A 22,582-nucleotide genomic window follows, 5' to 3' on the forward strand; every position below is an offset into this window, starting at 1 on the left:
GCTGAGTACGACTATGTACTTTACGAGCTGAGAAGGCACCCAGATCGGAGCCTGCAGAGCAAACGTCCTGGGGCAACCTTCAGCTAATGGTGGCAGGGATAATTCCTTCAGCTGCACACAAAATGTCAGGTGCAAGTGTAACCTCAGCTTGTGGGTTCTATGGGGCAGAACTTGGAATGAGTTTGCAACAACAATTTTTAAAAATAAAATTGTTTACTTTCTTAACATATAACATCAACATTTAACATCACACTTCAAGGTCCTGTTCAGGTTGCATTTTCAAGTCCTTATATTTACAGTCTACTGATATTGCCAAGTCCAATTCTTCTTGCAAGTGGGTTGGCTCCTGAAGACTCCAAGGGCTTGGTGAACAGGATTCAACATGATGAAGGTTTCCAGGAGAACTCTCACCCATTACAACCACAAAAAGAAACCCTGAAACAATAAACTCCAACATTTACAACATAGCAAAAATAAACAACTACCGTCCCAGTAGTTCCCAACAATATTGCAGTTACCTTAACAAGGTGTTAAGGGCTTATACAACCACGGTCCGAGTCTGGTAGCCTTGTCTCCTCCAAACTACATGAGCTCTGCAGCCTCCTGCTGCTCTGAGTCTCCACCCCTTTCTGGGTCAACCCATTCTGAGCATGGGGGTTACACAAGCTGAGCGTGAAACTGACCCGACAGCAAAACGGCCAGGCGGGAAACAGCCTCTTTCCCCCTCTGATGTATTGGTCTGGAAAGCACACTAGAAACTGCCCCTTTTTAAGACATCCCCTGGACGTCTTATTTTGGGTGTGTAGAGTGGAAAAGGGCAGTTGCCTCCTTTTAACACATCTCACGGACGTCTTTTTGTGTGCTGTGCAGAACAGACCTATGTGACCCAACCCATATGAGAACCTTTCTGGTAAGATAAAGGGCCAGTCCACCACACTTACTCGCTTGATTGTTGCACTCCGTGAAGGGTGCCTGTAATTGTCTCACCTTAGCAGGTGAGGTTATTTGGAGGCAGCAGAAACTGATAAGAGTTCCCTCCTTTTTCTCTCTTTTCCCATGTAACACCAGAGGTGCAGTACAGGAAAAACTGCTCGTCTTTTGTGATGTTTCTCTCTCTCTCTCTCTCTCTTTCTCTCTCTTTCCCCCAGAAGGTTAATCCCACTGATCTCATTACTGGTGTAGGTGGATTGTTCTGGGCTGCTTGCTAAAGCTGGCTCTCTGATTCCACTTTTGATTCCCGGAGTGATGTCATGTGGAACTGTTGGAAGTCACTATGGGGCTTTCCCCACTGACAGAGTTGTACTGGTTTCTACCTAGGTTCGCCTCAGTGAATCCCCACTGCCACCGAGCTCAACATTGTTTTGTCTCAGCCCACCACCCCAGAACTGCGACAGTTATGAACTACACTTTTCTGCCAGAACAAGGTCGATGCCACTTCAAAGCTTCGAAGTGGGGAAGCATCGAAACGACACCTCATCCATTCAACCAATCACAAGCCGCTTTTGTGGCATGCGCAGAATGGGAGAGTCGTGGCGGGCAGAAAGCGCATGTAACTGTAAACTGTAAAAACTGTAAAAAAAAAAAAGAACGTTCCTGTTTCCCGCCGTAGCACAAGCTCCAATCATGATCGAGGAGCAAAACAGGCACCAAGATGATCCAGCCCACTTAGCTCGGTTCCAGGGGGCCAACTCAGTTGCTGTGGGGACAGCCTGGAATCACCTTCCACTGAAGGGAGCCGAGTCGACCTTAGCTGCCTTCTGTAGTGGGGAAAGCCCCTACGTTTGCACCCCATTCTGCTCTGTTGTATGTTAGGATTCTTTAAAAAAATTTACCATCTTATTCGTCAAGCAGACGGGGCAGGGTTTCTGAACAGGTGTGTCTGTTGAGTAAGTATGGTGGAAATGAGTAAGTATGGCGATGATTCACAAAAAGCTTTGCCCTTGACCCAGATATACAACACCGGGTGTAGAGACCTCTGGTATTTCCCCCCCAGTTAGCCTGGGAAAGCAGGGATTCCTGAATCAATGTTAGCACTTCAGCCTACTTAAGAAGTCACGTTCTGTGGTCTGGAATCCTTGCTTCCAAATCTTCAAGACATAGAGATTGGTTGCACATACATGGGGATGAAGGAAACGTGTAGTACGTGTTCTCAGAGACACCTTTGGGTTTTGAAGACTTGTTCTTGGATTTAATCCTGGCTCTGGATACTCAAATTTAAGCTCTGATGACATATTCCTTATCCTGGCCTTCGTTTTTTTGCAGTTTCCACAGTGCATTTTTCTGTCAGTGAAGGCGCACTGGTGCCAATTAAATATGCACAAGATGGGACCTCGAGCCAGGATGAAATGAGCCAGTGTGAGGTAACTGCTAGAGCTGGAGAGATCTGGGTTCGAATCCACTGCCAGGCATGAAGCGCACTGGGTGACCTTGCCCCAGTCACTATCCATTTATACGTGCAGTGTTTCCCTGGGGCTGTGTGCTTTACTGTGAGGTTTTCCCACAGTTTCTTGTTTAAATGGGAAAAACCCCAAACGAAGCACCCACAGCTGTTCTGATCCACCATTTGGCTCACTCCCTTGTTCAGTCCGTGAGGAAGGAACTGCTCTTGTGTGGGTGGGGGAAGTCAGGAGGAGTGAGAAAACCCAAAGAAACGGAAATGCATGTGGATTCCCTTCTTCCCTTTCACATTTTCCTGAAAAGTCGTACTTTAAGACCCTGTGTTCAGTTCTAGTCGCCACATCTCAAAAAGGATATCGAAGAGATAGAAAAAATGCAGAGAAGGGCAACGAGGATGATTGAAGGATTGGAGCACCTTCCTTATGAGGAGAGGCTGCAGCGTTTGGGATTCTTTAGTTTGGAGAGGAGACGTCTGAGGGGGGATATGATTGAAGACCATAAAATTATGCATGGGGTAGAAAATGTTGACAGAGACACATTTTTCTCTCTTTCTCACAATACTAGAACCAGGGGGCATCCATTGAAAATGCTGGGGGGAGGAATTAGGACTAATAAAAGGAAACACTTCTTCACGCAACGTGTGATTGGTGTTTGGAATATGCTGCCACAGGAGGTGGTGATGGCCACTAACCTGGATAGCTTTAAAAGGGGCTTGGACAGATTTATGGAGAAGTCGATTTATGGCTACCAATCTTGATCCTCTTTGATCTGAGATTGTATATACCTTAACAGACCAGGTGCTCGGGAGCAGCAGCAGCAGCAGAAGGCCCTTGCTTTCACATCCTGCATGTGAGCTCCCAAAGGCACCTGGTGAGCCACTACGAGTAGCAGAGAGCTGGACTAGATGGACTCTGATCTGATCCAGCTGGCTTGTTCTTATGTTCTAAAGAGCTTTTGGAAACCGCAGACATTCTCAGATCTGAGAGTGCAGTGATTTCCGGAGACCAGGAAACATATGCCTAACTGAGAATCCAGCCCAAAGGGAATGTACACTCAGTGTGAAGGAGGTTACAAGCCCAAGGCTATTGTGAGAATAAAATGGATAGGGTTGCCAAATCTGGAGGTGGAGCCTGGGCAGGGCTGGGTTTAGGGGAGGGGAGAGACCTCAGCAGAGTGCAATGCCATCCAGGGGCATACTGCCCAGGGGGACATATGGGGTCAAAGGTCCCTAGGCTGCTGCCATTTAGTCGGGGGGTGGGGGGAAAGTCCTTTCCCCTGAGTCCATACCCTGACTTCAACGCCTGGTGCAAAAAAATGTTGTTTGGTGGTGGTGAGAAGGGGGGGCGGAAAATTCAGATTTTGCACCGGGCTACATTTTCCCTAGAAATGCCATCACATTTCCCCTCTGAAGTAGCCATCTTCTCCAGGGATACTCAGGATCTGGAGATCACTTGTAATTCTAGGGCAGTGGTGGCGAACCTTTGGCACTCCAGATGTTATGGGCTACAATTCCCATCAGCCCCTGCCAGCATGGACAATTGGCCATTGTAGTCCATAACATCTGGAGTGCCAAAGATTCGCCACCACGGTTCTAGGAGGTCTCCCAGCCCTAGAAGTTGTGCAAGTTTGGCACGTTTTAACAATTTTGGTTAATTGAAGTAAGTGATATATTACAATTTACCACAGGAACACATGTTTACAGTTTTATCAGGGTAAACATACATCTAAACATGAATCTAAATATGCTGGGCGTTGTCTCTTTAAATACTTTTGTCTTTCTGTCCCAGAAAACAAGCTGAAAGATATAGTATTTAAAACAAGCAGAAAGATATAGTGTTTAAAGACAATACCCAGCATATTTATACTCATGTTTAAATGTATGTTTATTCTACCATGACTGTAAAAATATGTTACTCTCTTTTTTTTTTTTCATTACATGAATTACTTTGATGAATAAATATTGATTGTTAAAACATGCCAAACTTGCACAACTTAATCTAGGACATATGCACTTATTTATGCTCCTCCTATTTTTTCCTTAGGGTCACCCAGAGGCTGACAAGCTTAAAACTGAGGAGGGGCTAGCTGTCTACAGTCGTCTGGGGTCTTTGGAGATAGGGTAGAATACAAACAGAATAAAAAGATGAAATAGCAAAGGGTGCAGTAACGTTAGCCACCTGCAAGAATATCATAGTTCAGTGATTGGGTTGTGTTTGTGTCTGTAAATCTGCTGCATGTTAAGGAAATGAAGAGGGGCCAAACAAAAACTTTGCGATGAAGGCTACAGGCGCTCTCTTTTATGCCGTGGGGCTGGACAGCTCCCCTTTATGAGACCCAGAGATCAGCTTCCATTCAGAAATAGCTTCACGCATCAACCGGTGCACTGTTTGTATCTGTATTAGCCCACAGAATAAATTATTGGTTTCTCCTTTTGATCTGCTTGGATGGCTCCGTGTGCGTTGAATCCACGGGATATCGACTTGTTTCGCTGGATGTCGAGAAACCGCGAATGTCGAGGCAAATGGAGACGCCTGTCTCAAAGGGAAGTCAGTATTTACTCTGGGATATTTTGCAAAATTGTGCCTACAAATCACCATCTATCCGTGCTGTAATTGACTGGATTGATTTTGCTGTTAAAGAGGGGCCCGAGAGACCTCTGTTCCAGACTCCCCCCTCCCTTGGACCACTCTGCTTTTCATACAACAGGGTCTATTTTTATGGCCCAGATAAGTCTGCCGTAAATAGAGTGTGAACATAACTCCCCTCTTTCTGACTGCAAGCAAACAGTTCATGTTTGGCTCCTGTTGACTGGTGAGGAATCCTTCACGTTAATTAGAGACAGATCTCCATGGGACTTAGTTTTGTAACTGGATGCGTTGAAGCAATTCATCTGGCTGCTACCACTTCCTGACCAGTGGTGGGATCCAAAAATTTTAGTAACAGGTTCCCATGGTGGTGGGATTCAAGCTGTGGCATAGCGCCGATGGGGCTGGGCTGGGCACGACAGGGGCGTGGCCAGGCATTCCGGGGGTGGGGCATTCTGGGGGTGGGGCTGTGGCAAGGACACAGCTGCTGCGCCGGTCCTTGGGCGGGAAACGAATGCACGCAGGCGCAGGCTGCCACGCACGCTGGTGCACCTCCTGCTAGACTGCTTCAAGTTCTGCGCGCTACTGCTGAGAGGAGGGGTGTAATTAAGGCAAAAATCACGTGGCCAAATCACCAATTAGTAACCCCCTCTCGGCACACACACATAATTAGTAACCTATTCTTGGGAACCTGTGAGAACCTGCTGTTAACTTGAGGCCATTTGGGCGGGACTTCCCTTAGCACAGGTGTTTTGTGCTTTGGGTTGAATGAAACAAAGTGACTCATTGATGGACAGAATCAAATGAGGCACATGGGGCAGTTCTTCTGGGAATGGAGGGAATCCCATCACTGAATGTTCCCTCCTGGCAAAACCTTATTACATCAGTAGTGTTGCCAACTCTGGGTCTGGGGAGGGACCTCAAGAGGATATATTGCCTCTAAAGTGAGCAGCAGTGGCGTAGTGGTTAAGGGCAAGTGTACTCTAATCTGGAGGAACCGGGTTTGATTCCCCGCTCTGCTGCCTGAGCTGTGGAGGCTTATCTGGGGAATTCAGATTTGCCTGTACTCTCCTAGCATGCCAGCTGGGTGACTTTGGGCTAGTCACAGTTCTTCTGAGGTCTCTCAGCCCCACCCACCTCATAGGGTGTTTGTTGTGGGAGGGGGAAGGGAAAGGGGATTGCAAGCCCCTTTGAGTCTCCTTCAGGAGAGAAAAGGGGAATAAAAATCTCCTCCTCCTCCTCCTCCTCCTCCTCCTCCTCCTCCTCCTCCTCCTCCTCCTCCTCCTTCTTCTTCTTCTTCTTCTTCCTCCTCCTCCTCTCCATTGTCTCAAGACCAATTGTAAATCCAGGAGGTCTCCAGCTACCATCTGGAGGTTTTCAATTTTAGGTATGGCTAGAGATAATCTTCAGCCTACTCCTGCTGTCACCTGTATCCATGCGGAGACTGCAACCAAGAAACTGGAAGGAGACTGAGAAGGACAGCCGTGGAGGAAGTAGAAAAGATCCTGAAGTGTTAGGAAGGGTTGCTAGAGACTAACACCAAAATAATTCTTCCTATGATAGTCATGGGGATTACAAGTGGGACTCCAACTGATCTCCAGGCAACAGAGGAGATCTAATAGAGGAGATCCAGGAGACCTGGATAAATTGGCCAGTTGGGAAGGTGGGCCGGATGGCATTACACTCAGAGGTGGGATCCAACCAGTTCTCACCACTTCTCTAGAAGTGGTTACTAATTTTTTCTGAGTGCCGAGAAGGGGTTACTAAAGCAACCTCCCTGCCCAATAGGGACTGGAGGTGCGTGTGTGCGGCTGCGCCACTGTTTGAATCCCACCATCATCGGAACCTGTTATTAAAATTTTTGGATCCCACCACTGATTATACCCCACTGAAGTCCTCCCCTTCCCCATGTTGCACTTCCAATCCCAGGTATACCCAGAGCTGCCCATGGGGGGTGGCTGCCCATGGGGGGGCATCCAACTCAGGTTTTGCCCAGGGCTCAGGTTTGCCTAGGTACACCTCTGCCCCCTTTGCGGAGGGGGGAGGGGCTGGCGAGGGAACCTGTTACTAAAATGTGTGGATCCCACCACTGGGCAGGGCCTGAGCAAGGGGGAACTGTGCCCGGGGCACGCATGCGCCCTGTGCTCCCGCCACGCCCCAGAACGCCCCCGCACTGTTGCGTCGCGCCCTGCCCCGCCCCGCCCCCTTGGCACTACGCCACTGGTGACAGGATGTTTTGAAGGTCATTAATTTGTAGGGCTGCCATCAGTAAGAAACGAAATAATAGCACGTAACACATAACAGAGAGTCTACAGGATTGTTTGAGGAGCTAATATAAATAGATTTTCTTGAAGTCTTCCTCCTGTACCTGAAGGCAATCAATCCCGGCAAGGCTGTTTGCCAGTATCACCTCAGTGAACTCTAGATTATCGATGTGTTGGCTGGCATACTGGCTGGCTAGTACTGATTTTTGTCCTCATTATGTGCATTTGTTCTGCTCTAGCTGACGCCGAGGGAGCTCCGGAAAAAAAACTCGACTGCGGCTTTCTCTGTACCAGATTTTAGAGCGTGGTACGGGCAGATACAACCTGGTATAGCAAATGGCTCCATTTATTCTATAGGGATTGTAAACTTTGCATCTGCTATAGTATATTTAACAACAGCACTACTGTGTTGCCATAGAAACACATTTTTTTTCAGGGTGTGGGTGGTAGGGAAGCCTTCGTTTGAATAAGATTGTGTTAAAAAAAATACCTGCAAAGAGTAGGGAGGAAGTTTTTATTTATTTATTTATATTTATTTATTTATTTATTTATTTATTTATTTCTCTCATATGTACTGAACAGAATTATGGAGGGAAGATGGGAAGATTGTCCTACCTCCTCTTGCTTATCCCACGCGGGGCTGGTTTTCTGCTCCTCTTTGCCGCCATCTTGTCAAAATGAACATGGCTAATGGAGAAGGGGCAGAGCTTCCTCTTTTCTCTACTTATTCTGCCACAGAATAGAGTTGCCCCAATGCAACAGTTGACCAACTTTTGGTCTACAAAGGCATCTTTATCATTTGCTAGAAATGATCTTCCGAACAGAATATTCCCCTTCAAGCTGTGTTTTCCACTCAAAGGCAGAGGTGGGATCCAGCTGGTTCTCACAGGTTCCCGAGAGTAGGTTACTAACTATTTGTGTGTGCCGAGAGGGGGTTACTAATTGGTGATTTTGCCATGTGATTTTTGCCTTAGTTACGCCCCTTTTCTCAGCAGTAGCACGCAGAACTTGAAGCAGTCTAGCAGGAGGTGCACCGGCGTGCGTGGCAGCCTGCGTGCGTCCTTGCCACAGCCCCGCCCAGGAATGCCCTGCCCCTGGAATGCCCGGCCATGCCCCCGTCGTGCCCCGCCCAGCCCCATTGGCGTTACGCCACAGCTTGAATCCCACCACCATTGGAACCTGTTACTAAAATTTTTGGATCCCACCACTGCTCAAAGGTTTAGCATGTTCTGTAAGCCCAACTCTGTGATCAAATGAAAAGCAAGCAAGAGACTATGTGCCTTATTTATTTGTTCATAATTGGCGCAGCCAGTGGTTTGAAGGTGATGACAAAATGGATAATTCCTAGCCGGGTGCTGCAGGGCTTGAATCATGGAGAAGATGTTGTGGGAGCACAGCAGTTTGTGGGAATGCGACTGAGTCTACAAAAGACAGTTTTCTACCAAAGCTGTTGCAATCACGTCTGCGTTTTGCTCTTTACCAATTTAATTTGATCGACACCCTTTCTGTGTGGGCGCGTGTGATGTACACAGACCCACAACTGTGCCAGAACGCAGCGATAGAATAAAAGGGGACGGGCAAGAAATGCATTTTAAGGAAAGCTTCGCTTCTGCCCGGGAGACCTATTTTTATTTTTGTGGTACGTATACTCTGCTCTTTATCCAAGGAGCAAAGCACGCCCGACCTTTCATTCCCAAGCGGTTCCCTGTCTCGGCATCTTCCGAAGCCAGACCTGCTTAGCTTCAGCCGCTTTGCACGTCTTCAATAATTGCCTTAGCTCGTGAAGTAAATGCGATAAGATGTTTTCCATTTTCTCATACAGGTTTGCGAGTCAGGTGCAATAACCTGTTGTCTTTCATGAGGTTTTAGACACTGTCTTGGGAGCAAGCTCGATGTTTCTGGGGGCGTCCCATGCCTATTAAGACGTGGTCTGTGCAGTTTCAGAGGGTAGCCTTGTTGCGAAGAAGAAGAAGAAGAAGAAGGAAGAGGAGGAGGAGGAGGAGGAGGAGTTTGGATTTATATCCTCCCTTTCTCTCCTGCAGGAGACTCAAAGGGGCTGACAATCTCCTTGCCCTTCCCCCCTCACAACAAACACCCTGTGAGGTAGGTGGGGCTGAGAGAGCTCCGAGAAGCTGTGACTAGCCCAAGGTCACCCAGCTGGCGTGTGTGGGAGTGTACAGGCTAATCTGAATTCCCCAGATAAGCCTCCACAGCTCAGGTGGCGGAGCAGGGAATCAAACCCGGTTCCTCCAGATTAGATACACGAGCTCTTAACCTCCTACGCCACTGCTGCTCCTAAGAAGAGTTAGATTCAAGCCCAGTTAGATTTGGGGGACAGAAGCTTTTGGGAATCAAAGCTGCTGCTGAAGGGAACTTTGACTCTCAAAAGCTTACACCTTGAAAATCTTGTTGGTCTCTAAGGGGCTACCAGCAGTGGCGTAGCTGCCAGGGGAAAGGGTGGGGCATCTTGCCCCAGGCGCGTGCTGGGCGTGGGCATTCTGGGGGGGGCATTCCGGGGCGTGGCAGGGGCGGGCTTGGGTGTAGCAGGGGCACAGCATGAATGCGCTCCCCAGGCACAGTTTCCCCTCACTCCGCCCTTGGCTACCGGGCTAGCTGTTCAGGCTGTGCCAGTTGCCCAGGAAGTATGAATTCTAACCAGAACAGCATAGGTTCAAGATATATATATATATGTCTGTGAAAACAGCTTAGCAGCTTGTCATAGACCTAGTTGGATTTATACCCCTGAGCAGTGGTGGGATCCAAAAATTTTAGTAACAGGTTCCCTCGCCAGCCCCCCCTCAGCAAAGGAGGCAGAGGCGTACCTAGGCAAACCTGAGCCCTGGGCAAAACCTGAGTTGGATGCCCCCCCCATGGGCAGCCACCCCACCATGACCCCCCAAAATTTTTTTGTACCAGGTCATTTCTAAATCATCATCAAATTATAGAAAATGCCCCAACTCACAAATCTGAACACAGCAATGGTGAAACACGCAGGTTCTTTGGTAGAGACTGGTGAGATAAAAGGTACGAAAAACTGAGAATCAATGAGTTGCAGTACCTGGAAGGGATTAATCCAGTTCAGGGAGTTACATTATTAGTCGCAATTGCTATATGGAACCTTCACTTTCAAAGGCAGGATGCCTCTCGGGGAGGCGAGGGCGTGGAGATGGAAAGTGGACCCAATTAGTAACCCCCTCTCGGCACACACAAATAATTAGTAACCCACTCTCGGGAACTGGTGAGAACCTGCTGGATCCCACCTCTGCCCCTGAGTCTCTCCTGTAAGGAGACTCAGGTGGCTTACAAACTCTGTGCTCTTCCCATCCCCTTGTGAGGTAGGTGGGGCTGAGAGAATTCTGAGAGAACTGTGGCTAGGCCAGGATCACCCAGCAGAATTCATGTGGAGGATTGGGAAACAAAGTCAGTTCACCAGATAAGAGTCTGCCGCTCTTGCGGAGGAGTGGGGAATCAAACCTGGCTCTCAGACTAGAGTCCACCGCTCTTAATCATGACACCAACCTGCCCGTCTCTTTTTGCTATCCCGGAGGTTGCATTTGAATCTGCAGTCTTACATTGGCAAAAGGAAAAAGGTGGAGATGGCTTTGAAGATACGCTTGGGAGTATATAGGTAATGCTTGATGCCATAATTTGTGTGGGAGGCAAATCTCTGAAATCTTTCCAAAAGTTGAGTGCTTTTTCAGGGATGTGCGTGGCCTCGCCCCGTGGTTGGCAGCAACATCATAATCTATGCACTTTGGACTCATTTGTGCTGGTTGCTGAATTTTGTGCAGAATTTGAATTCTGTGTGGGTTTTTTTTTTAAAGCATAGATCTCTTTACACGCAGGCTGTTCCTTGCAAACAATAGTTTAAAAGGAGCAGCAGTGGCATAGGAGTTAAGAGCTCTTGTATCTAATCTGGAGGAACCAGGTTTGATTCCCAGCTCTGCCGCCTGTCACGGCTAGTCACAGCTTCTCGGAGCTCTCTCAGCCCCACCTACCTCACAGGGTGTTTGTTGTGAGGGGGGAAGGGCAAGGAGATTGTAAGCCCCTTTGAGTCTCCTGCAGGAGAGAAAGGGGGGATATAAATTCAAACTCCTCCTCCTCCTCCTCCTCCTCCTCCTCCTCCTCCTCCTCCTCCTCCTCCTCCTCCTCCTCCTCCTCTTCTTCTTCTTCTTCTTCTTCTTCTTCTTCTTCTTCTTCTTCTTCTTCTTCTTCTTCTTCTTCTTCTTCTTCTTCTTCTTCTTCTTCTTCTTCTTCTTCTTCTTCTTCTTCTTCTTCTTCTTCTTCTTCTTCTTCTTCTTCTTCTTCAGCTGAATTTTGCAAGGATCTCTTTTCTGCAGCTTCGCTCACACAAGCAGAGTCTCTTCCTAAAATCCTGCCTTGCGATGCCATCAGCCATGACTTCATTAGCAAATCCTGTCTCCGTTTTCCTCTTGGTTTCCTTGGCAAACCTGCACCCGCATGGCTTATCCGCATGATGTAAGGCTTCGGCAGGAGCCTGCTGGCTTGCGGCCAACAGTGAAGTTGAGCGGGTGTCGCATTTGGGTGATTTACTGCCAGCCCTTGAATCCGGTGGAAACTCTGGCCCATTACACCAGCAGCGTATTAGTTTTGGAAGCCCTCTTTAAAAGCTGTAAGGAGCTCAGAGCGGACAGCTTATGATGCAAAACCTATTACACAAGCCTGTCGCGGCCTCTAATTAGGGAGAGCGAAAGGTTTGGGTGAAGGGCAGTGTCGAAGGAGGTCTGAGGGATTTGCGAGGCCGCAAAACCTTTCTCCGTGGAACCTGCTTGCGGTGAAGCCATGTCTGTAACTGTAGACCTCACCCGTAACAGTAAGTCTGACTGGAAATGAGGACACGCTGAAGGGCTGATGAATTATTGAATCCGTTTCTCGGTAATGGAACGCCGCCTCCATGAAATACCTGACATTTGTTTTGGTCCAGAGTCGGTGCAGCGAACGCGTGGCTGGCGGGTGAACGGATAAGATGTGTGATGCGCAGGAACACCTTTGAAAATGCCTTATATTGAGCCAGGTCTTGGTCCATTAAGATCAGTTAGAGTTGCCAGGTCTCCCCTAGCCATTGTTGGGGATAGAATAATAAAATCATACAGCTGGAAGAGACCCCAAGGCGTGACATAGGTATAGATCAGAGGCAGGGAACCTGCGGCTCGAGAGGCGCATGCGGCTCTTCTGCCCTTGGACTGTGGCTCCACGAGCTGAGCCGCTGGCCCCCTCCTTGCCCGCCCTGCAGGCAGCAGGGCGGGCGCACCAACTGCCCACGGTTGGCTGGGCTGCGCTGTGGGCTTCCCCTCTCGCCCGCCCCGTTGGAGCGGGGCGGGCGCAAATCCTTCAGCCGAGCCGCCGGCTTCATCCTTGCCCGCCCTGTAGGCAGCAGGGCGGGCGCATCCATGCGCTTCTCAGAATGAGCGGAGTAAAAGGTAAAAAAAACCCCCAATATATATAGTGTTATCTTTATTTTAAATGTCAAAAATTATTTGCGGCTCCAAGTGTTTTCTTTTCCTGTGGAAAACGGGTCCAAATGGCTCTTTGAGTGTTAAAGGTTCCCTACCCCTGGTATAGATTTTTTTATGGGGGGGGTTCTGGGGGCGAGGCCATGCCCCCCCCACCCTGGGGGCGTGGCCAAGCCTCCCGAAGGCCCCCCCCGGCCTCAGTGCTTATAAAAGCAGCTCTCCGAGGCAAGGGATGGCAGACTTCCCTGCCCCCCGGCCCACCCACCCACTGGCACCTGGCAGTCCCTTCTTCCTCCCCTCCCGGCAGAGGGGTACCTAGGAAAAATGGAGCCCGATGCAAAAATCTGAGGTTTGCACACACACACCACCCCCATGGGTGGCTGCTGTGTTGCTGGAATTCACTCCCAAACAGCATCACTTTCAATGGTGTTTAAATTAGGGAGCCCAGATTCTCCTTTTAAATCCATCTTAAAGGGAGAATCTGGGGTCCCCAGTTAAAACAACATTGAAAGTGATGCTGTTTTTGGGGTGGATTCTCCCCCACCCTGAAACAGCATCACTTTCAGTGTTTAACCTGGGGATTCCTACATCTCCTCTCCCTTTAAAGCCATGCCGAAGGAGGTGGATTTAAAAAGAGAATCTGGGGAAATGTGGGGGGTGCCTGCTGTCAGAGGTACAGTTGTTAAGCTACCAGCACCAAACTTTCAGGGTATCTTTAGGAGACTCTCCTGATGATACCACACAAGTTTGGTGAAGTTTGATTCAAGGGGTCCAAAGTTATGGACCTTCAAGTGGTCCAAAGTTATGGACCTTCAAAGGTGTAGCTTCCATCTTCTATTAGCTCCCATTGGAAACAATGGGGGGTGGGGCACCCCCTTTGGGAGTCCATAACTTTGGACCCCCTGAACCAACCTTCACCAAACTTGGCTTCTATCATCAGGTGTATCACCTGACGATATCCTGAAATTTTGGTGCCACTAGCCTAAAAACTGTGCCTCCTGCAGGCCAAAAACCAAAAACACACTTTAAAATACAAAAAACCCACAAACGGGTGGGCGGAGCTTCAGACATGCAATGGGGGGGTTGAACCCGAGACCCCCCCACCTACGTCCTTGCCCCAAGGGCCATCAAGTCCAACCCCCTGCAATGCAGGAACACATAATCAAAGCACTCCTGACAGATGTCCATCCAGCCTCTCTTTAAAAACCTCCAAAGAAGGAGACTCCACCACACTCCGAGGTAGCGCGTTCCACTGTCAAACACTTAACCTTGCTCACTTGCTAAAAACACTTGGCAGGCACCAGAAAAAGTGTCAAACTGGCACCAAGGTGCCTTTTGGAGCCCCTGTCAAAGAGCTCTCTTAACTAGGGTCAGCGTTCTTTCTCCATGACTTGTTGAAGGAAGGATGCCAACTGGCAGCCATCTGGCATGTCACAGCAAATCTAATACTGCGGCTGGTACTGCCAAAGAGACAGAAATGGCACCTGAATTCTTGTGGGATGGGATCCTTGCCTGAGTTCAGGAAGGACCGCCGAGTTTGTGGGGCTCGTGAGGCCTGTTTTTGAAGTCGGCAAGGTGATAATTGGCCTGAAAATAACTTGCCTGAAAATCTGCCTCTGGCGTTCGTGTGAAAGAGGCAGAGCGCCCTCCCTTTCGGCAGTCTCTGATACCTTTCTTGTTTAGTTGCCCTTTTCATCTGTAATCCCAGAGATGGGAAGGTAGTAGGTGGGCATGATTCACATTTCTCAGTCTGATCCATGCTAGATCAAGGACGCCTATAATCGGGAGAAAAGAGTAAGACTATGCTGTGAGGGGGATCATGGACTTGCCTGGATGCAGGATTGGGCCTGCAATAAGAATAAGGTGGCCAACCTCCTGGTGTGACCTGGAGATCTCCCGAAATTACAACTAACCCAGAGGTGGGATCCAGCAGGTTCTCACAGGTTCCCGAGAGTAGGTTACTAATTATTTGTGTGTGCCGAGAGGGGGTTACTAATGGGTGATTTTGCCACGTGATTTTTTGCCTTAGTTACGCCCCTCCTCTCAGCAGTAGTGCGCAGAACTTGAAGCAGTCGAGCAGGAGGTGCTCCGGCGTGCGTGGCAGCCTGCGCGCCTTCAGCAAGTGCATTCGCTTCCCGCCTCCTAAGGACCGGCGCAAGAAGGGCTGGGCGCCTCCCGCTACTAGCCCCGCCCAGGAATGCCCTGCCCCTGGAATGCCCGGCCACGCCCCCGTCATGCCCCGCCCAACCCCATTGGCGCTATGCCACAGTTCGAATCCCACCACCGTGGGAACCTGTTACTAAAATTTTTGGATCCCACCACTGAACTAACCTCCACGCTACAGAGGTCATTCCCCTGGAGAAAATAACTTATTTGGAAGGTGGACTCTGGGGTATCATACCCGGCTGAGCTTCCCCTTCTCCCTAAACTTCACCAACAGCATCAGAAGGTATGAATTGTTCAGCCAGATCAATCCAAAAACTCCATCAATTCTAGCGTTGTCCTTCCAAGAGTGAAGTACCTAAAGCTAAAAAAAAAAAAAAAAAAGGAATTAGGGCCACTGAATTAAAGACTGCTATATAGCAAAAAGACAAATGCACGTATTTTCCAACTTGGAGTTGGCAACCATAAATAAGAAGAGGAATAGGATCAGAACATAAGAACATAAGAACTAGCCTGCTGGATCAGACCCGAGTCCATCTAGTCCAGCATTCTGCTACTCGCAGTGGCCCACCAGGTGCCTTTGGGAGCTCACCTGCAGGATGTGAAAGCAATGGCCTTCTGCGGCTGCTGCTCCTGAGCACCTGGTCTGCCAAGGCATTTGCAATCTGAGATGCTTAGGATGAAATTATGTGGATTTGTTGGCTGGATCCAGTGGTGGGATCCAAAATTTTTAGTAACAGGTTCCCTTGCCAGCCCCCCCTCAGCAAAGGAGGCAGAGGCGTACCTAGGCAAACCTGAGCCCTGGGCAAAACCTGAGTTGGATGCCCCCCCATGGGCAGCCACCCCACCACGACCCCCCAATTTTTTTTTGCACCAGGTCATTTCTAAATCATCATCACATTCTAGAAAATGCCCCAACTTACAAATCTGAACACAGCAATGGTGAAACACACAGGTTCTTTGATAGTGACTGGTGAGATAAAAGGTACGAAAGGCTGAGAATCAATGAATTGCAGTACTTGAAAGGGATTAACCCAGTTCAGGGAGTTACATTATTAGTCGCAATTGCTATATGGAAACTTCACGTTCAAAGGCAGTATGCCTCTCGGGGAGGCGAGGGCGTGGAGGTGGAAAAGCGGACCCCATTAGTAACCCCCTCTTGGCACACACAAATAATTAGTAACCCACTCTCGGGAACTGGTGAGAACCTGCTGGATCCCACCTCTGGCTGGATCCAACCCTTTGTACGTGCATCAGGGTTGAGAGCAACTGTGGAGCATGCCCAGAGTATGGGCCATGGAGAGAAAAGCATCTCGGCATGATACGCCTCTGAAGATGCCAGTCATAGACGCAGGCGGGACTTTGGGAGCAAAAGCCACCAAGCTGCAGCCACACAGCCCAGAAAACCCACAATAGCCACACGCCCAGAATGTCTATATGGCTGTCCTGATTTCCCCCAATAAATAGCTGTCCCATTTTACCCTGATTTTGGTCTCTGTCTATTCGGCTTGGGAATCACCTGCTAAATATAGCCCTGTGATCAGTCGGCCTTGCAGAGACGGAAGATGATTGTTAGGCTGGGGGCGGGGGCAAAGGCAGGTTTTTGTTATCTTTCCTTGAACAGAACTGGTATTGAAAGACTCAGCTGTGGAGCTTCGGGAACACACTTCAGGGGAGGGAGTCAGACCCGCAGATCTTGCAATTCTGCTTTTGTTCCAGCTGAGCGGCAACAAAGAGCCGGCCTGCTTCAGAGCCGTTCCAGACCATCTGTGTTTCCGTTTCACCTGCTTCTGCTCCTTGCTAGCAGGTGGCTATGAATCTGGTTTGGGCAGGAGCGATGAGGAGACAGGTGGTATCAGTCTGAGGTTCCTGTCCAGGGGTTATTAAAACCCGCAGTTGCATTGATAGCGATCTTATCTGAACGGGCTCTGGAGGCTTCAGGTGTTTAATGGGACGTGAAATTTATGAGAGAGCTCGTGCCCCATTTCAATCAACTGGATTCCAGCCACTCTGGAGAGGGAAACGGGGTTTGCGACAGAGGCTTCAGAAATCTGGAACGGAGCTCCGAAAAGAGAACCCGAGAAGCAGAGTGCTATGCTCCAAAAATGCTTTTTAGAGTGGTATTCAATGCATTTTTCACATAGTTCAATTTTTATTAAATCTATTCGTGCTAGAATAAAGTACAGGCATACTAAGCATTCTTTAACTTTTGTGCATCGAGATAATGCTTTTGTTATAAAAAATGTGTCTTTATATTATTCCCAAGGGCCTATAGAGGAAAAGAATGGAGATTCCAAATCCATTCCTCTGATCCCATTCAGGGAGGGCTGTCCTTCTTGGAGGCTGCTGTTCAGGCAGGACAGGGTGGGGGGCTTTGACTATAGGCCCACCTGCCAGTAGAAGAAGAAGAGTTGGATTTATATCCCCCCTTTCTCTCCTGTAGGAGACTCAAAGGGGCTGACAATCTCCTTTCCCTTCCCCCCTCACAACAAACACCCTGTGAGGTGGGTGGGGCTGAGAGAGCTCCAAAGAACTGTGACTAGCCCAAGGTCACCCAGCTGGCATGTGTGGGAGTGCACAGGCTAATCTGAATTCCCCAGATAAGCCTACACAGCTCAAGTGGCAGAGCAGGGAATCAAACCCAGTTCCTCCAGATTAGAGTATACCTGCTCTTAACCACTACGCCACTGCTGCTCCAGTAGGGGCCACAGTTTGCCAAATGGGGTTTCCTGTTGCTGTTCCTCACTACAGCTGCCTGATCACTTGTCCTGAAGTCTCTCTGAACCTTACTGCTGCCCATGGAGAGGGGACCTGGGTACTTGGCAGGTAGCGATAGCTGCTCTCTGGGGATGTGGAATGGTATAGTTTAGTCCAGTCTTGTGAGATCTTAGAAGCTAAGCAGGGTTGGTACTTGGATGAGAGACCACCAAGGAAGACTTTTGCAGAAGAAAAAGATATTCCATCTAAACATTAGGAAGAACTTCCCGACTGTCAGGGCTGTTTGACAGTGGAATTCTCTGCCTCGGAGTGTGGTGGAGCCTCCTTCTTTGAAGGTTTTTAAGCAGACTGGATGAACATATGTCGGGAGTGCTGTGCTTTGATTGTGTGTTCCTGCGTGGCAGGAGGTTGGACGTGATGGCCCTTGGGATCTCTTCCAACTCTATGATTCTAAGAAGGCCGCGGCAAACTTCCTCTGTTTAATCACTTAATCCACTGGCTGTGGATGGAGAGGGTAGGGTTGCTAGATCCAGGTTGGGCAATACCTGGAAATTTGGGAACAGTGCCTCTCCATCCACAGCCAGTGGCCCAGAAGTACCTGGAAATCTTAGGTGTGGTCCCCCGGATGCCCCCGTGCTGAGTGCCATACCGCTTTTGGCACATCTGGTATAACATCTTGTCAGCACGGCCTGTCCCCTTGCGGCCTTTGGATGGGCACCACCATTTTTATATTGAATACTGCTATGTTTTTATATGTCTTATAGATCTGAATTATGAATTTTAATGTATTATGTATTGCTGTGTTTGTATTATTGTATTTATATTTACTGTACACCGCCCAGAGCCCTTCGGGGTGGGCGGTTCCCAAATCAATCAATCAATCAATCAATCAATCAATCAATCAATCAATCAATCAATCAATCAATCAATCAATCAATCAATCAATCAATCATCAAACAAACAAACAAACAATGCAAACAATGCAAACTGGGGTCCCTTCATGCCTGGGAGATGGAGCGTTCCAGAACATACGAATTGGCCCTAAATCCAGTTTTAGGAATTTTAGGGCACCAGAGAGCTTTGAACCTCAGAGAGCATTTTAAAAACCCTCTCTAAATGGCCTTCTCAAAAAGTTGTTGTGGATGAATACCCATGTGTCTTTCCTTCAGGTGTGTTCACCTTCAGGAAGAAAGGGTTTAAACAAAAGTTGTTGCATAATTACATCAATCAAACAATTCTTCTTTTTTCTTGCAGGAGGACAGCTTGTAACAAGTGAGGAGTAACAAATATGGAGTCATTGATCAAAGAATGGGCATTTCAGCCAACGAAGGATGAACGAAAGATGAGCACTGAAATTGATGGCACTGAACCTGGTCGACGATGATCGGGAACTCATCCGCAAAGTATCTTTGCCTTCATCGTTGGCTTCTGATGCCAAAATGCAAAACTGAGGTTACCTTTAAAGCATGCATGGTAACAGTTGCCCCCAAGGCTCTTGGGAATATTGGTCTGGCACTCAAAAAATGTGGCCTGCTTCCGCCTCTGAAAGCTTCCGAGGAATGTTGCCTTCCAAATACCTTGTGGCTGAAAACTTCTGTACGGATATCAAAAAGTACACAAGTCAAGGTCTAAAGCTTATATGTTGAGGTTTCCTTGGGTCACCTCCCCAGAAAGTAGATGAACTTAGCATAGCTTTAAAACTCATTTGGTTTACTAGCGTATTGCAAATGAAGCTTTTACTAAATTTGCTTGAGTGAACCAGCCTGTAAACTTTCGTCCCCTTTCGCCCTGCTCTCTCTTCCGCTGCAATGAGACGCCATTTTCAGCTTGCAGCCCCTTTCTGGAAAGTATTTTTTAATCCCTGTTGTATTTCTCTCTTTAAAAGTATCTCTTCCCTGAATATTTGCAAGCTTTTTTTTTGGTAACCATGGCTGCTGAGAAGCAGAATTTGTGGATTCCCACTTGTAATAATGAATTGTTTTATTTCGAACCACGGTTGTGATCTAGAGGGTGTGATCTAGAGTGTTTCCCCCCCCTCATCTACTGGAATTTTGCTGCCGGAGCAAAGGAGTTGACCCCACCATGGCAGAGAAGTGCGATTACATTGCTAATATGTATGGTTATGACCTCGGTTGCCGCTTCATCAACTTCAGACCGCTGGGCTTCGGGGCCAATGGGCTTGTCTTGTCGGCGGTTGACAGCCGAAGCTGTCGGAAAGTGGCCGTGAAGAAGATTGCCATTAACGACGCCCAGAGCATGAAGCACGCTTTCCGTGAGATCAAGATAATCCGTCGGCTGGACCATGAAAATATCGTAAAGGTCTACGAGGTGCTGGGTCCTAAAGGGGCAGACCTTCAAGGAGACTTATTCAAGTTTAATACAGTGTATGTTGTCCAGGAGTACATGGAGACCGACTTGGCACGACTCTTGGAGCAGGGACCTCTGTCCGAGGAACACGCTAAGCTCTTCATGTACCAGTTGCTCAGGGGTTTGAAGTACATCCACTCAGCAAACGTGTTGCACCGGGACTTAAAACCGGCTAACATTTTTATCAACACGGAGGACTTGGTGCTAAAGGTTGGAGACTTTGGATTGGCGAGAGTTGTAGACCAACATTACTCTCACAAGGTGAGTCCCCAAACTTGTTCTGGATGTACTGTTGAAGGCTTTCACGGCCAGATTCAACTGGTTGTGGCAGGTTTTCCGGACTGTGTGGCTGTGGTCTGGTGGATCTTGTTCCTAATGTTTCGCCTGCATCTGTGGATGGCATCTTCAGAGGTGTATCACAGAGGGAAGTCTATTATACACTGTGTCCAGTGTATAACACCTCTGAAGATGCCAGCCACAGATGCAGGCGAAACGTTAGGAACAAGATCCACCAGACTATGGCCACACAGCCCGGAAAACCCACCACAACCAGTTGTTCTGGATGACTTGATCATGTTCCCGTCCAAGATTTGGAGAATGCTGCACCAGATTTCAAAACTCAAGTAATTTCCTCCTTTTGTAAGATTGCATTGTTGTTTCGAAATAATTTAATTGTTCCATTTGTAATCCATCTTCCTTGCATCGTAGAGCTTAGCTTCAGGAATGGGGTGTACCAATTGCCTTCAAACCATACCCTCGCTCCGATTAAAAACATATCTTTGTTCCTGAAGGATGTATTTGGTTATAATTCTCCAAGTCTCAGGAAGTCTCAGAGGATGCCAGTTTCTTTGAGAAGAGGGAATTCTGGAGATTTAACATGTATCACTCCAAATACACAATATGAACAGGGTGGAAGTAACAGTTTGGAAAGGGTCGCCACAAAAGCAATGTATATGTGCTTGACCTCTCTTCTCAAGGGTTTTTTCCTCACTCTCAAGTTCCTTGTGTTTAACTTCCTGTTTCTTCAGGGGTACACATTGGAGTATTTAGGGTGGGGCAAGCCGGGGGATGAATCCCAAATGCTACTTGCCTAAGGATGCCCAGGCTGCCTCTTTAAAAAGTGGCACCACTTGGAGGGCTGGTCTACCAACCATTAAACAGGAACGGGTAGGGTTGACTGTTGCAGAAGCCAGGTCAACTAGTTCTTCTTAACCTCAGGTAGACCAATCCTCCAGAGAGCTGGTTACTTGTTGTTGAAAGTAATGGGTAGATCTGGCCACCAGAGAGCTGGTCTTCCAACAGTGGGAAGACCTGTCGCATTTTGGGAGGGGTGGGGAGTAATTTCAGAGCTTGCTCCAGGTGCCATTTTCTGTAGATATAATACACCCCTGGGGGTACATGAGTATATGCTTCAGTTCCACATGGCTTTCGTTCCCTCTGTTGGTGGAGTCAATACCACACAGCTTTAAATAGAACAGTGAGGGAAACTGTTTAAATCCGCAGGGAGATACGCTTCATTTGAAGCTGCGTGATGTTGAATCGACTGCTAGAGGGTCCAAAACATGTTCAGAATTGAGCTCCGCCCACCCCGGCCAGAAGAAACAGGAAGTTGAACATGCAAAACATGAGAATGCAGAAAAGGTCAAGGTTGTTTTTCGCCAACCAGCTACAAACCTTTCACTGGCCCCTGTCAAATATACACAGTAGTCCAGTAGCGTCTTAAAGATTGACAACATTTATTCTGGTGTCGGCTTTTGGAAGTCAGGGGGCGATTCCGCACATGAGTAAAATAGGTTCAACCCAGTTTCCTGAGAAGGGTACTGACCTAGGTTGAAGGCATTGTTGTTCCCCACTGCAACCAGCTTGATCCCAGCTCGGAGGACGGAATCATCCTGTGCCTCTTCGCCGCTCCGTTCCGATTGGCTACTGTTCTACGGCCATGTTCCGTCTATCCCCACGCACGTTATTAAAAACACTGCCGCAGGAATGGAGGGACGAAGGGGGTGTTTTTTGATTGGCCAGCTGTACGCATGCCCGAAACACTCAGCTGTGATTGGCTGAATGGGGGACTCCTGGCACCAGAGATTCCGCACTTTACTGGAATCGAGCTGAGTTAGAGCATGGTTCTCTGAAAAAGTAGTAGTTCCCAACTGGAGTCGGAAATTTGACCGTTACACGGGGCGAAGCTGGTACAAAACCACGTCTATCCCAGTGGTTGTGCGGGGCACTTAGGTCGAACGCAGCTCGAACTTAGGTTGATAACGCAAGTGCGGAATCGACCAGAGTGAGCTCTGCACCTAGTCATCTTCCAGTTGCCACCGTTAATTTAATCAGTGTTAAGTGCATCATCCTGGTAGGGACAGAGCAGTTATGGTGACTTGTTCTGTTCTCTGTGTGTTCCTTTAACTGTGCTGTGTTCAGGTTTCTGCCTTGCTACAATGAGTGGCGGTGAAACCCTGCGTCATCTGGCTTCAAGGTGCCAACGTTGGCCCAATTCAAAAGATGAGAGTTCTTTAAATTGCTATGGTAGAAAGGCTTCAGCCAAGATGTCATCATTGGTTCTAAAATGAGCTTTGAGCTGCCCATATCTGTAAATAGAACGGTTGAGCTGTAT

General features: G+C 48.3%; 1 protein-coding gene across 1 annotated transcript in view; it reads left to right on the forward strand.

The window, feature by feature from the left end:
* MAPK4 (mitogen-activated protein kinase 4) overlaps window positions 1–22,582 on the forward strand; it is a 101,955-nt gene that overhangs the window by 27,774 nt on the left and 51,599 nt on the right. The window contains exon 2 of the mRNA XM_048502528.1: window positions 18,856–20,229. Within this exon, the coding sequence (XP_048358485.1) occupies window positions 19,684–20,229 (546 nt within the window). The 5' untranslated portion in view covers window positions 18,856–19,683. The remainder of the gene's footprint in view (window positions 1–18,855; window positions 20,230–22,582) is intronic.

The sequence above is a fragment of the Sphaerodactylus townsendi genome, linkage group LG07 (genome assembly GCF_021028975.2).
Source record: "Sphaerodactylus townsendi isolate TG3544 linkage group LG07, MPM_Stown_v2.3, whole genome shotgun sequence".
NCBI classification, from domain to species: Eukaryota; Metazoa; Chordata; class Lepidosauria; order Squamata; family Sphaerodactylidae; genus Sphaerodactylus; species Sphaerodactylus townsendi.